This window comes from Cydia fagiglandana, chromosome 9 (assembly GCF_963556715.1).
Source record: "Cydia fagiglandana chromosome 9, ilCydFagi1.1, whole genome shotgun sequence".
Lineage (NCBI taxonomy): Eukaryota > Metazoa > Arthropoda > Insecta > Lepidoptera > Tortricidae > Cydia > Cydia fagiglandana.
Window position 1 is genome coordinate 21,226,514 of NC_085940.1, and position 14,935 is coordinate 21,241,448.

The following is a 14,935-nucleotide window of genomic DNA, read 5'->3' on the forward strand; positions in this document are numbered from 1 at the left end:
GTGTTGGCGACGAGTATGTCACCGGTCGTTGGTTCGAGAAAGCGTGAACCCGCAGAGGTTGCGCAACCTGATCACTTGATTACGACGAGCTCATTAAACGACAACAGCTCCTTGTGTGCAGTCACGGGACCCGGCGGGGTGAGACGGGGGCGGGGGGAGGGGGGCTAGCTCGCTAGGCGACTCGTCTGTAAGTTTATCTCGATTCATAAAACATTAGTAATACGTGTAGTATATTATGTGTAGATAATCGATGGTCAGACCTGACTGGCACTTGCTATCACGTCAACATCGGAATCTTGAATTTCACCGACACTTCAAAACTTAATGCACAATAAGTCGGGGAAGTTCATGACATTCTTATATAAAGAAGTCTTGTAGATTGATTTAAAGTTAGACGGGTAAGAGTGTAGGGAATACTCATACTGTTTTTCTTGACTCGAGTATAATAATAGTACATTGTGCAACAAGGGGGGTAAATTAAATAAAAAAAAGACCTCTTTAGATGCATGACAGCCGCAGGCTGGAGCGATTGCTACAAATCTACGAGTATTTAAATATAGTGTAAAGGGAGGCGGGAAGTTCCTGTCGGGGGCGCTAGACTGGCGTTTAATTGTTGGTTCTCATTCCCCTAATAGAACGTAAGCGGCGCGCGAGGTACCGAGTGTGACTCCACCCTCACACCGGTAATTAGTTCTGCCGATGTCGCACCTGCACGCTTAACGACCCGACTCCACTGATGGTAATTACGGAGATAGCGATAGCTGCCACTGACATTGACATAGAATAACTCCACGTCACGCGTGGTTCCTATTATTGCTGTAGCAATGAACATTACTCGGAACGGAATTATTAGTAGAAGTTTTCGCAAGGAAATAAGATCAACAAACGGTCACATAACTGCACGCGTGCATTCAAATTTCGAATGGCTTTGCTATTATTAAGCATTACGTCGCCAATATGTCATTAAATATGTCACATGGGAAATCCATTCGGCTAGCTTCGGAGGACCCAGGCCCCAGGGCTAGGCAGCCTAGAATATTTATTTATCACATTTGGAGACCATCTGCCGTATTCGAACTTCAAGATATTCACAAGAGACGACACGTACTAAGATCCATTCTAGATACGTTGTAGTTTAGATATCAACTAGTTCTCTTTTGCAGCGCAATTCGGGCAACCAATGTCACTTTTACGTTAGTTAGAGTAAGATATCTATTAGATGTCTATTAGATCTCTAAGTCATATCCTGTGGAAATCGTTCAAGAGTATCTCCAGAATCGCGCAAATGTAAAATTTGACAGGTTAGATCTTAAACATATCGTTATCGTATCTTGGTGATGTCTAAAAGATATCTAATAGATGTCTATTTCAAAATCTGAATCGGGCCCCATGATGTGACTTACTTTCAGGACTGCAATTTGTTATGTTAGCTGTATTTTTTTATAATATTGAAAAATGTACCTACTTATTATATGTATAGGTACTTATCATTACTTATACGCTGCCTGTCTGTTCCAGGATGATTCCCCGACGCAAACATAACGCCTCCTCGGGCTCGCTGCCCGCGCCCGACGACAAGACGGCCAGCAACGACTACATACGTGAGTACTACATCAACAATCAACAACATAGCGCTCACGGAGCCTGAACGAGGTAACGCCGGGGTTAATAATGCTCCTGTCTTGTGAAATGAGACACGTCTGGAGTTGTAATCGTCGGCACAGTCATGCTCATGGTAAACTTATACCAATTGTAATAATTCATCCAGCCTAAGCTATACTATAAAAGCTTTATAACCTGAAATACTAAATTTTTCCTCAAGTTTCTCTATTATTGAAACCTTTGGAAAATATTACTGAAATTTAGTATATAAGGGTCTAGGCTAGAGGGGATGAAGTATAAAATGAACAAGGTATTGAATGCTAACGAATTTGATTTATTGCATTCAAATATGTTAAGTTTGAAAGCTGACTTAATTCAATAATTTATAAGCTCTATATCCAATGAAGTCTTGTTAGGACACATTAGGATATACCGCCTTGATTGCTAGGGCCAAATACCTACGTCAGGAAAACAAGACGGGACAAAAACCTGACTGCCCAAGTTTAACCTGTACACAACCATAATAAAATATGTCACAATAAGAAATAAAATCTTATGTAAATATATAAGCAAAATATGGCAAGATCATCTAACTGAGAATTATAGACCAACATTATGACAAGTAATAACCAAAGCTCTCCGAGGTGTGAGACATGTTACTACATAACATAAAATCTGGAATATGTTCCAACAAGCACAATACATATTCTAAATATTTCCTAATACGTAATCATCAACGTAATAAATAAGATTTAACAGATAACGCTCCTAAAATAAGATGAAACTAACATGTCAAAAGATCCTAAACATAACGCTCCTAGACAACAATTCATATAATTCTACCGAAATAACGGAATACTATTTACTAACCAAATGACTACTATAAATAAAATGCCCTTTTCATACAAAATGCTATTGTAAGATATCAAATTTCAATATATTTATAATTTAAATAAATGGGTGTCTGAAAATTATGAAATCAAGTAAGTTTTAAATCTGTTTGAGTCCATATGTTTAAATATGAAAGTAGGTTGTAACAAGTTCTATTAATAATATATAGTAAATTAAGGTTTATTATTAACTTATGTTGTGAATGGCGTATTAACATTATTCCAGAACATATTATAATAGATAAGTTTAGGAATGTGAAAAGGAGAGTGGTCTGGCTTCTTACAATATTATCTTTAATAGAACAGCATTTTAAAATAAAATAACTGATTGCAGTCAACCAGAAGGCCACTTTGTGTGCCCTATAAAATTACTGTGCATACGCCGCTACCACAAGCAACTATGTCTGAACTGTAGTCCCATTGTGATCCACTCCACGCAATACCAGAGAAGTAAAAGTCATGTAGACGTACATTCAAATGCGCAACCCTCAGGTGGTCCCTATCAAACCCTAGTGGGGTGTTACATAGTAACTTGCATAGTATGCAATCCCTTGGGTATATAAAATCGATCATGCTAACCATGTTGGGTTCGTCATATTATTCGACTTAGTCGTCGGACGTGCATTTGACTGTACTACCTTCTGGTAAAACCCTATCAACCTAACGTACATGCAGAGCACCCAATAGATTTGCGTATTGGAGTAATTCACATATGGATGAGACAAACAAGTAGATCTGAAACAGAGTCTAGTAAGTAATGAATAGACAAATAGTGCCCAAGAGAGAGACAATATACACAGCAATGATATAAGAGTCGCCCCCCAATATTATGAGATCAGTCATTTCATTATTTTATTTTAGAGTTTTACTCGAAAGTAAAATAGAACTACTAAAAGTAGAATAGAAGCCAGTTGGATTAGGGTTGTTACCTTTACCCAATATACAACAAAAGGCTAAGCATTCATAATACAGGTTTGAATCCAGGTTGAATCATACTGAATAAACACACTTATAATAAAGTTGTCCTCATTACTGAGCTTGGGACAAGATCAATAATGATTCAGTTATCTATGAACGGGCAAAGGGGTTAGCGCCCCGCCAATAACCTGCGTATCATCATTGACTCCGATACAGAACCATCTCGTCCTATAAATGTATATAATCCTACCAGTAAGTATATAAAGGAGTCTTTAATGGCTTGTACCAGCAAACGATGAACACAGATTTCTCGCCAGGGAGGTGAAAGGCGTCTTGTAAAGATCTAAAGGGATTTATCCAGATCCAATCAGATTCCGACCAGCAGCCTATTTCAGCTCCAGGTTGCACGAACCTCTATGCGAGGGGAGGTTGGTAAACGTATTGCATGAATCGTACGATTAATGCAATCAATATACTTAGCTTAGCTCCACTGAACGTGCTACAACCACTGAAGCGATCCCTTTTCAAAGATCCCTTCAGTGCCGAAGGCCAAAGACGGGACACCCTTCATAGAAACAAGGACAGGCCCTATAATAAAACACATGGACGTATTTCATCAACCTGGTATACATAAACCATTGCTTAGCGATATCTTAAATAAATGAACTTGGGTAACATCTAAATACCTCATTGTTAAAACAGACACTTATATGTGACTAGCTTCAACAACTACAATTATGTAGTTAGTAAATAAATATAATATACTTTTAATTGGACGTAATCTGAAATGGTAGTAATAGATATTAACCATACTCTAGTCAAATGACTTAATTCAATATGACAAATGAATTTGGGGCAAGTAAAAATATTGGCTAAATATAGATCAAACTATATACCAATTATTCAAAATATACACCCACAATAGCATTTCATGACTCTTGAACTCTATAGCATATAGCTGTTTGCGAATCACAAGGACTCGTAGCTCAAGTATAATATGTTAAGACCATAAGAAATATACCAATCTGTTTACCAAATATCAGTAATAACAGATAAAATGATACGCATTAGCAATGTAACTACAATGCTTTACAAATGATACGGTGATTCGCAACCAGCTTAAGCTGAACCAGATTGTAGGAGAGAGATATATATATAATATGATTAGCTAAGTCATGTTTGGATGAACTAGAGAATACTAGCATTAAAATATGAATACGAAATCACGATCATTAAATAGGTATCAATTACCAGTATTATCACACAGATTATGGCTTTACAGAATGTTCTAGAAGTCGTCAGAGTCATTTGCTTTCAAATAAATCATCAGATAGTCATAAGAATCATAGACTAGATTTTAAATCAATAATCAATTGAACGTTAAGAAATAAAATCCGTACCTACATTTTAAACCAGAATCCGTAATAAAATATAAATCTACCTATTCTCATATTAAAACCGCAATAATATAAACATACAAATATAGCGAATGTCCTACATAATACTACCTACAGATAAATACACCGTAATAAATCAATAATCCTGTTTAACCGTTTAAGTACACCTAACATAATTGGTAATGATCTACGTCACCGTTTAGGTAGGTATTAGGATCTGCTTGGCGGGGCTTCGAAGCTCTCACGTCGTGGAGAAGACAAAGCTTGCTCATCCCACGTAGGTGAATACTGCACCGGTTCCAGTGAGTAGCTTGAAGGTTCAGATGCGGCGTAGTGCTGCCGGTCGCTTCTTGATGTAGAAGGTAGGGGCGCCCGTAGCAGCGGGATTGATCAGGTTCAGACGAGGATGCTCCGAGACACTCCGAAGCCGTCGATGGAACAGGGCTCGCTGCCGCACCCACTCGTGAACCGGAAATTGAGAAATAAAATAGTGTTTAATAAACTATTAAGTAGTTGGTTTAAATAGGTACCAATTTTTAATCTAACCAAACATTTACGCCCTACAGCGCTAATGTTTTATATGGACAAAGACATCTAAGCATTTATAGGGACCATCATTTCAATTATGAAAATTATAAATTGTAAGTTTAATTAGAATTGCCGACATATTCTATATCATTAAAATAATAAAGATTTATGGATCTCTAATACTGAAAATAACCTATAATCTATTGCTTCATAATATGAGTATCTTACTGTCAAACCAAGAATAAATATTTATAATTATAATGTTTAAACTTGTGGTATCTTAATCTAAAACGTTCGTTAAAGTTACGTCCAATACTATTTATGGAAGTTTATTGAACGATATTCATACCTAAAATAATTAACCACTTACAGTAACCGATACAGATATAATCGAAGAATGCAACAATAACTAAATCTAATTAAACACATCTACCTATTTCATTTATATCTAAATCAAGACGCGTCCTACATTACCATCTAAATAAAACGGGTAAAAATACATACATACACACTCATGGATGATGATTAACGCATTAACGTTCCTATTCCCTTCGTAGTTGGTTAATCCATAATCATAAGAACGCTCATTCACTACACGAACTTCAAGTTGAATTAATATAATCACACCAGCACATACATAATTAAGGTATTTAATGTACAAATACAATTGAATAGACTACACTGCGATCCAGTCCGTTATATGTATTAAAATTCACTAACGTACGAGAATCGGACTTACATAAACCATGAATAAAAGTGTACTTTTGTTTGTCAATGAAGGGTATAATCTAAAGCGATCGATGCAACTACCCGCTATTCATACGACAAGCATATAAAAATAATGATTCTATTTTTAGCTCGTCGACATCAACACGTCTATGAACCTACGGATAGTAGGCAATCACTGCAGCCTATGGATGATCGCAATATGTATGTAGGTTTCCTCAAGATATAAAATGACATGCAAATAATAAAGTGTAAATGAATTAACGTACGTCATAAGTAGTTGATTGGCAGCGGTCACGTGATGGATTCGTGTAATTATACACGCCCATGGTCCAGAGGTGAAGCTTCGCTCGATGATTACGAGATGCAGTGTTTTTGGTAGTTGCCTCGCGGTGACCACACGCCCGGTCTTCACGCCCATGGCTCCACCATGGTACCAGGTGCTGTAAGTTGCGTCTCGCCCATTGAGGTTGCTGGCTCTTGTCCAAATCTTGAATTCGTGAAGACGGCAGGTAATACTCATATCTGCGAACAAGCTTAACACATGGTTTTCCTTACAAACTAACACTCACAGGACTCCCTTTTGACTCGATGCTCTGCCGACGGAAAAAGCCTCGAATCCTCTTTTCGGTTCCTTAAATAACCTCGCTCGCGGTTTTCATGAGAACCCCTAAACCGCCATGTTAATGGAAGTTCCTCAATGGTCGAATCAAAATCCAAAGATTTGATTGGTTAACATTTGCCACCCTTGCATATGATTGGCCTACTTCATTCCCGCGTATTTTGATTCATCTGCCTTACAACAGATGGCATCTCTAAGGATAACATGAATAAATTAAAAAGCACAATGAAGTAGTAGTATTTAAATAACTAAGCAATAAATATTGCTTTAATAATTTTCATTTAAAAATATTAAATTATATAATTTTGCAGGGTAGTAAATAATGAATCAAAACTAAGCTACCTATTAGTTCCCTGATTAGAAGCCAGATGGCGTTCCGACTCCACTGTCGCATTAACAGTGCCAATATAACGCGGAAAATTCAATTCTAACAGATTCAGTAATTTCCGAGAGAGTAAATACATGAATGTAGATGTCAGTCTGTTACACACCGCGTCATTGAACCCCGAAAGTCGCAATTCGCTCCTGTCACCTCTCACCGCCTAATCGCCAATATCAGCGCGCGTGGTCTCAGCCGCACGTCGGCCAAGCGGCAGCACGAGCCGGGAGCGTTGCGCCGCCGCCGCGCGCGCGCCGCGTCGAGTGGCCGTACATTGCGGCGGTCAAGTTCAGGGCCGCGCCGCGCCGCGCCGCGCTCCACACGCCGCCGCCGTGACACGCCGCGCCGGGCGCCTACAGCGCGGCGGCTGTGCACCCAGCCAGCGCGCAGCGCGCAGCCTCCGATCACGACCTTGCCACTTTTACTGATCTGGAATGTAATTGCAATAGCTAACCGGGTACGGGCGAGACACACGGTCGGGCGAGTCAAATTAAGATCGAGCCCATCAACGTGCACAGTAGCGCCCCTGCTAAATATTCGTGATTATTTAAATTTAACGAAAGATATTTAAAAAAGGAGATATATAAGATATTTTTTAAATATCTTTCGTTAAATTTAAATAATCACGTTTATTTATTAATGGCGCTAGTGTGCATGTTGATGGACTCTTTTTAAGTTGATAAAATGTAGTCCGACTCGCTAAGCAATGGCAGCTAGTGCACAAGTTAGATACGCTTTAACATTCGAATGCTATTTTTAGGTAGGTAACACCGTAAATTTAAAGAAGTGTACAATGCCTAGTCAATTTCGAGGCTGACTGAACGTGCACGTTTACTCAATTTATTGGCAAGATTAGATCGCGTTTGGATAATTGTCCGGTGAAACTGAAGTTGATTAAAAACATGTTTTGTTTGCGACACGGGAAGTGTAACCAGCGGCAAGCGTATAATGAGAGGTTGCCAAACTGCAGGCACACCGTACTCGTTACTCAGGAGAGTCAGGATCAGGAGAGTAAGTTGATATTAACAACCAACGTTTTGTTTATTACCACATCCACCTGTGTAAGTATTTTTTTACAATCCATGGTATATTGCAAAATAGTTAATATTGACGTGATAAATGTTAGTGCTAATTATGGAGTGTAGAAGTAAAGGAGAGCTATCTTTTATGATAAGACGGTTGTAAAAGTGTCCAGCTGTCAGCTTAAAGAATAGTTCGAAATCTCTCCGGTGGCGCTAGTAGGTAGTACCGGGAACTAACATGAATTTAGACCTTATTGACTGAGTGAAGTGCGCTGTCAGTTTTTTGAAATTTTATTAAAAATTTTCATAAAGTGATTTATTTAATTTAGGATTTCCTTGTGCAGTAAAACTAGCCGCCCCTGTCTCAGTACGCATCATATAGACTGCCACCTCTGTTATCTAGCCACCTCGGGCCTGGGCTTACCAGGCCTTAAGCCCCACATTCACACTCCTACCTTGTAGGCCGCCTCGTAGTCCGCCTCGTTGGGTAGGATTGTGTATGGGGGTTGCGGACTACGAGCCGTCCTACAAACGGCTAAACGGTAGGACGGCTCGTATTATCGTATTATCGACTACGAGGCGGCCTACAAGGTAGGAGTGTGAATGTGGGGCTTTAGGGCAAATCCACCGCTATAGGATATATTTTCTATAGTAAAAATGGGAAAAGTTTGCATCGTAAACAGTTGCCAAAGTGGGCGTAAGAGGAAAAAACAGAAAAATGTTACGAAATCCGTATCTTTTTTCCAACCAACAGTAAGTATGTAATTTTCACTACACCTTATAAAACAAAGTCCTCCGCCGCGACTGTCTGTTCGTGGGTTTGAATGTATTTTTGCGATAAACAAACTACTGGACGGTTTCAGTTCGATTTTCATGCGGTTTTCACCTATCAATAGAGTGATTCTTGAGGAAGGTTTACGTATATAATTTGTTGACTATAGTTCGTTTTTTTTAGCATTAGAAAGAACTTGCAAGAAGGTAAGCGATTTTGACATGTCTTTTAATTGAAAAACGCTTTTTAAAATTCAAAAACTATTACTGATGAAAGCAGAAGAATATAAATGATCGTATTAGATTCATAATTGTTACATATTTGCCGTAACTTATTTTTAAAATGTGTTTTTCAATTAAAAGACACATCAAGATTGTTTACCTAATTTCTAATGCTAAAAAAAACGAACTATAGTGCGAAGCCGGTTGCTAGTTATTTAATAAAATATTATATTGTGATTTTTATATTTTTCTTATAAAATTCACAATTTCACTTCAACAATTCTTCATTTTTCTATTAATTCTCAGACTCCGGCACGGTTAGAAAGTTGGAAAAAGTCGTTAGGAATTGCATTAAAAGCAAATGATTATATTTGCCATCTTCATTTTAAAGAAGAAAATATAAATATGTACGAAAAGTTAACTATTAAAGGAGAGCTCAAATATATTCCTACACAAAGAAAAACGCTTAAGGAAGAAGCTGTGCCCACGATTGAGCATCAGTTTATTCCCATTCCCGAACATGAACTCCAAGCCAATACTATTCACATAGAGGAATCTTTCGAACCATACCCCAATCAACCTAAGGACGAGCAGCAACAACAAATCAATGCCGAGCAACAGGAATTATCAGAAGATCAAAATGATTCTAATAATTTAATGGATTATGAAATGATACAACAGGACTTTGCGGAACCATTGTTTAGTCAATATCAGGATACTAATGTAACAATAAATCCAATAGATAATTTTAAAAGTAAGTTTCGGGCATTTTCGTTGTTGCCGCCTTTTTGGCTACATGCAGAAAATCCTAATGGGCTGGTATTTATGCGAATGGATCCAAAAACTCAGAAGATTAAACATCATATACGTTTAAACGATGATCTAACTGTCACTGTAAGTGTTTATTAATGTAACAATAAAATTCGGTTGGCATGATTTGAATTTGTAACGAAACATAATTGCTATTTAATTGCAGGTAATTTTTCCCAATAATGAACAATTGCCACTAAAGGAGAAAATTAATTCATATGACAACACCTACGATTACTTAAAATCGGTTGAAAGATGGCCTTTGTGCGTTGGTACTCAGATTGACGACAATAAGTAAGTTTTGGTAGATTGTTAACCAAGGGATGAACGCAGTGAGAGTATAGTCCGAGGCTAAAATGATGCCATTCACCCGAGTTAAACACTCTACTTTTCATTTCGAATACGAGGAACCTAGCCCCAAAGCTTGTACTATGGGTGTAGGCGATAATACAACTGTTTGCAGTTGTCTTATGAATATATATACCATAATGTAACAGTTGTATTTAAAATAAAAGGATAACTCGTAAGCCTAACTTTGATTTTATTTAACATTTTTGTCATTCAAAATATTGTATGTAACGGTACATTAAATAGGTCTTAATTCTTGAACCTATCCTATTAAAACTCGACTTTTATGTGTATTTTAAGAACCCTTATTATGTAGGTACCTGTAGATTAAAGCACTATTTATACATAAACAATGGTACAGGAGAATAATAAAAGATAAAAACGAATTTATCTAATATATAATTACATCATTTTCAGATTTTGTAAAGGTGTGATTATTGGTGATGATACTTACGAAAGAAATCAACAGTACCCAAGATGTAAATCTTGTCGAATATTACGAAATCGTTTGCAGAACCGTAATTCCACTTCAACTCTATTACAAAAAATGGCAGAAGCAAAACGGCGCGCTTCAAATCTTGTACATAAATGCAAGCGTCTGAAGAGGACGGTAAGTCTTATGCCGGCTACATACGTACGATAAATCGTTGCGATAAGACTGTGCAGTCCGACTGTGCAGATAAATCGAACCGTGTGTATGACAAATCGTTACGATAATCGACAATCGGACTGCACAGTTTTATCGCAACGATTTATCGTTACGTATGTAGCCGGCATTAAAGCCGTAACAGACTACCGCACCGCGCCACGACCTTGATGGTGCGGTTAAAATATCTCTTTCACGCTCCAAATTATAGCTACATCCTTAGCCCCCTCCAGACTATGCGCGTGAATCGCGGGCGAAGCCGCGAACGCGAGTGTGGAGTCGATTTCGCAGGTCTGCGTTCTGGACTCCACACTCGCGTTCGCGGCTTCGCCCGCGATTCACGCGCATAGTCTGGAGGGGGCTCTTAACGCACGTACGGCGACCACCTTACGACTATCGATACGTGCGTCGCACCGCACTAAAGTCGCGGTATGGTGCGGTAGTCTGTTACGGCTTTTTATCAAAAACATATTAAATAAATAAATAATAGGGAACATCTAAAGGCCCCTGTACATAATGGGCCAGCGCCGGCCAGGCCAAGGGACGCTGCCATGCGGTAGAATGAGGTAGCAATATCACTTGCTCCCTCTAACGCATAAATGCGTCCCCCAGACTGGCCCACGCTGGCCCATTGTGTACTGGCCTTTACACAGGTCAACCTAGCCCCAAACTAAGCAAAAGTTGTACTATGGGTACTAGGCGACGCTATAATATACTATATTTGTATAATTGAAGACGTAAAATAATACAAAAAGAAACTTGAGCAAGAAGTTTTCATACATATTTTTCGAAATAATTTCGAAGTCCCTTAAGGCGTATCCAGATTAGTAAATTTTTCGCCAATCTGATTCAATTGCCCGATCGAAGTGCGGATGCAAATACCAATTTGGCTCGCCGAATTCAACCGCCGATAATGACCGATATTACCGATAAAATGAAGTGCAGATGCAAGAATACCAATTTGTGAGGCCAGTCTGGATACCATTTCTGGATTTTTTCAATGTAGAGGGCTCTAATATCACCATAAATCTAAAATTAGAGATTGACGCCAATTTCATTTCTGATAAAATCAACCGATTTGATCAGTCCCGTCTGGATACCACTTTACTTAGCTGTTGTTTTTTATTCGCACACCCGCTTATAGACCAACAAGAAATTGTAGAAATTAAAAAGTGGCAACATCGTAGTGTCGTCCCTTTCAAATCAATCTAAGAAAACGGGACGACACTACGATGTTGCCACATTTTAATTACTACAATATCTTGTCGGCTTATAACTTTATACATTGTACCTACTTGAGTAACGAATTTCATATCGACCGTTCATATAATTGCAGAATATCCAATTAAGAGAGAAAATTTCCTTGGCTAAGGCGCAGTGTGCAAAGAAATCGGATACCGTAGTACAAGCATCTATTTCAAAACTACCTGAAGAATTTCAAAATGCCGTGAGATCATGTTTTGAAGCCGCGAAAAAAAATAATACAAAAGGTCGTCGATATACGTTAGAATGGATTTATGAGTGCATGTTGATACGTATAAAAAGCAGGAATACGTATGAATTTATACGTAAAAGAAATATTTTACCCCTTCCTTCTGTACAAACTTTAAATGTGAGGCGATGAAGAAGGAGGAGAAACGAGGAGTTATTTTAGTGGATGAAATGAAATTAAGTGAAGGCGTTTATTTTGATTCTCAAACCATGAAATTTAATGGTTTTGTTGACCTGGGGCAACACACTCCAGATAATTTAAAAAATACAACAGCGGACCATGCTTTGGTGTTCAAGTTTGTGCCTTTTCGAGGTAGATGGGTTCAAGCCTTAGGTTGCTTTTTATCGAAAAATTCATGCAAAAGCGAACCGCTACATAAACTAGTTTTAGAGTGTATTGTTTTAATGGAAAACAGCGGAATTTGTGTTGATGCTGTCGTGATGGACGGTGCACCTTGGAACCGAGGAGTATGGAAAATATTCGGTGTAAATGAAGACACTGTTAGCTGTGAACACCCTTGTGACTGCTCACGACGGTTATGGATGATTTCAGATTTTAATCATTTAGTGAAATGTTTTCGAACATCTACTTTGGATGATAAGCTACAAGAGTTCAAGGTTAATTAAGAGTAATGCATGAGTAATGATAATTTTAAAAATAGGTGTAATTATTATATCTGACCAAACTCTGAGGGGTGAATATGTAGGTCATACTGAACAACTTTTACTATAGCCAACCCTGAAATCACGAAAAAGAAATCGCCTGTTTAATAGAAAACATTGACTCTACTGATTCACCGCAATATGTATGAGACAGCAGATTTTTTTTCACGATTTCGGGGCTGGTCCCATAGTATAAGTTGTTAAGTATGACCTATATATATTCACCCCTCAGAGTTTGGTCAGAGATAACAATTTCGCCTTGTATAAAATGATAATACGAAGTCAAACTAATGTAATATTCTTTTTTCAGACCCCTTACGGAACTGTGAAAAAAAGACATTGGGAAGCGGTATTAGAGGAAGAGAATTATCGTCAGCCTAACTCAAAAATCGCTTACAAGTTAACACCAGCGCATTTGAAACCGAAAGGTTTTCAAGTAATGAATGTTCCTCTTGCAACTGAAGTATGTACCTATAAATATAATCAATAATTTTCATTGATTGTCCGGATTTATTTCGTAGGACTTTCGGCTCATCAAAACTAATATTATTAATCTTATAAAAACAGGTGTTTGGTCACGAAATTTCGGTCGCCATGGCTCACTATCAACCCTATTGCGAGGAATTGAAGGATTCAACTGCAACACAAAAATTTATTGATCTTGTATTCAATTTGATACAAGCTATGTCTTCGCGTATACCAAGAGATGCTCTGTACGTGAATGAAAATTGCAGACGAAGAAAGGTAAGAAATAGTTGGCGATTAAAATTAAGGTCAATGCGGAGAAGACCGTCTATCAGCTAAGTCCGTCTACTCACTATAACATTTAAGGGAAGACCGTCATAAAGAAAGACCGGCCGGACGGTGCCTTAAACCAGAAGTAGCCAACCTTTTAATGTATTTTTGTTAGTAGATACCTCTTATAGTGAAGAATATTTTATGCCGATTATAATTAGAATTAATATAATTATGCGTTGCTGGTAGTGAATATTATGTGTTAATGTTAATATGCCGGAACCGCCGCCGCCTCGCAACCTGAATATATCCCTTGGCACCTATACAGCCTATACTGTAATTTTTAGTTTAATATAAAAATTAGGAACATTTAAAAATTTGTATGGAATATATTTTTTGCTCCTTACTAATATCTGTAAATGTCTACTACTGACTATACTTTTGTGTAGAGAAGCGGCCGTCCCCTTTCCTCTTAATATTTCATTGTATAGCTTTGAATCTTGTTTACTTAATGAAGAAATACTTTTTTCAGGCGATCCAGGAATTTTTAGAATTCCTTGCAGACTGGGAAAAGCTCGAAAAAAAAATACCTGTGTCAAGGAGCACGTTAACTGGATTAAAAGTAACTTTACGGGCAACACTTGAAATTTTGGATATGCTGAATGTTGCATGTGATTACAAGTATTTGATGACAGCAACCCTATCTCAAGATCCGTTGGAGGTAATTAATAATTACTAATTATGTAATCCAATGAATATGAATCTGCTTGTATGGAATCTGCATCATGTATGCTGCCTTACTTTTGGAGAAAGTCCAGAAAGCCTTTTTAAAAATAAAAAATAAATTAAAATTCATTAATTCAAGCTAATTATACTCATATTTTTACATTATTTACATTTTGATTACACAACATTAATAACATTACATTTAAATATAATCTACTAAAATTAACAATAAAATTTAAAAATTTACAAATCACATTAAAGAATAATGATATACAATATATACACAAAAACACAACAATACATACAAAACTAACCTACACCTGTCCTTACATGCCTGTTGCAACAGTGCACAATATAAGGACTAGGGATGTAACGATACATGATTTTGCCGATACGATACCGATACCGATTTTTCAAGTAAATAATCGGCGATACCGAT

The 14,935-nt window shown here is 37.7% G+C and overlaps 2 protein-coding genes across 3 annotated transcripts in view; both read left to right on the forward strand.

Annotated features, from left to right (window-relative positions):
- Nucleotides 1-14,935, forward strand: part of LOC134667577 (sodium-independent sulfate anion transporter-like) — a 37,471-nt gene that overhangs the window by 12,966 nt on the left and 9,570 nt on the right. Inside the window, exon 2 of the mRNA XM_063525010.1 lies at nucleotides 1,519-1,601. Within this exon, the coding sequence (XP_063381080.1) occupies nucleotides 1,520-1,601 (82 nt within the window). The 5' untranslated portion in view covers nucleotide 1,519. The remainder of the gene's footprint in view (nucleotides 1-1,518; nucleotides 1,602-14,935) is intronic.
- Nucleotides 9,831-14,294, forward strand: LOC134667578 (uncharacterized). Of its 2 annotated transcripts, XM_063525011.1 has the most exons (5): nucleotides 9,831-9,971; nucleotides 10,054-10,181; nucleotides 10,653-10,845; nucleotides 13,346-13,498; nucleotides 13,603-14,294. In XM_063525011.1, the coding sequence occupies exons 1-5, from the start codon at nucleotides 9,903-9,905 to the stop codon at nucleotides 13,837-13,839; spliced, it is 780 nt and encodes a 259-aa protein (XP_063381081.1). In that variant the 5' UTR covers nucleotides 9,831-9,902; the 3' UTR covers nucleotides 13,840-14,294. The 2 variants fall into 2 exon arrangements, with proteins under 2 accessions (XP_063381081.1, XP_063381082.1); XM_063525012.1 differs by lacking the exons at nucleotides 13,346-13,498; nucleotides 13,603-14,294 and adding an exon at nucleotides 12,218-12,631.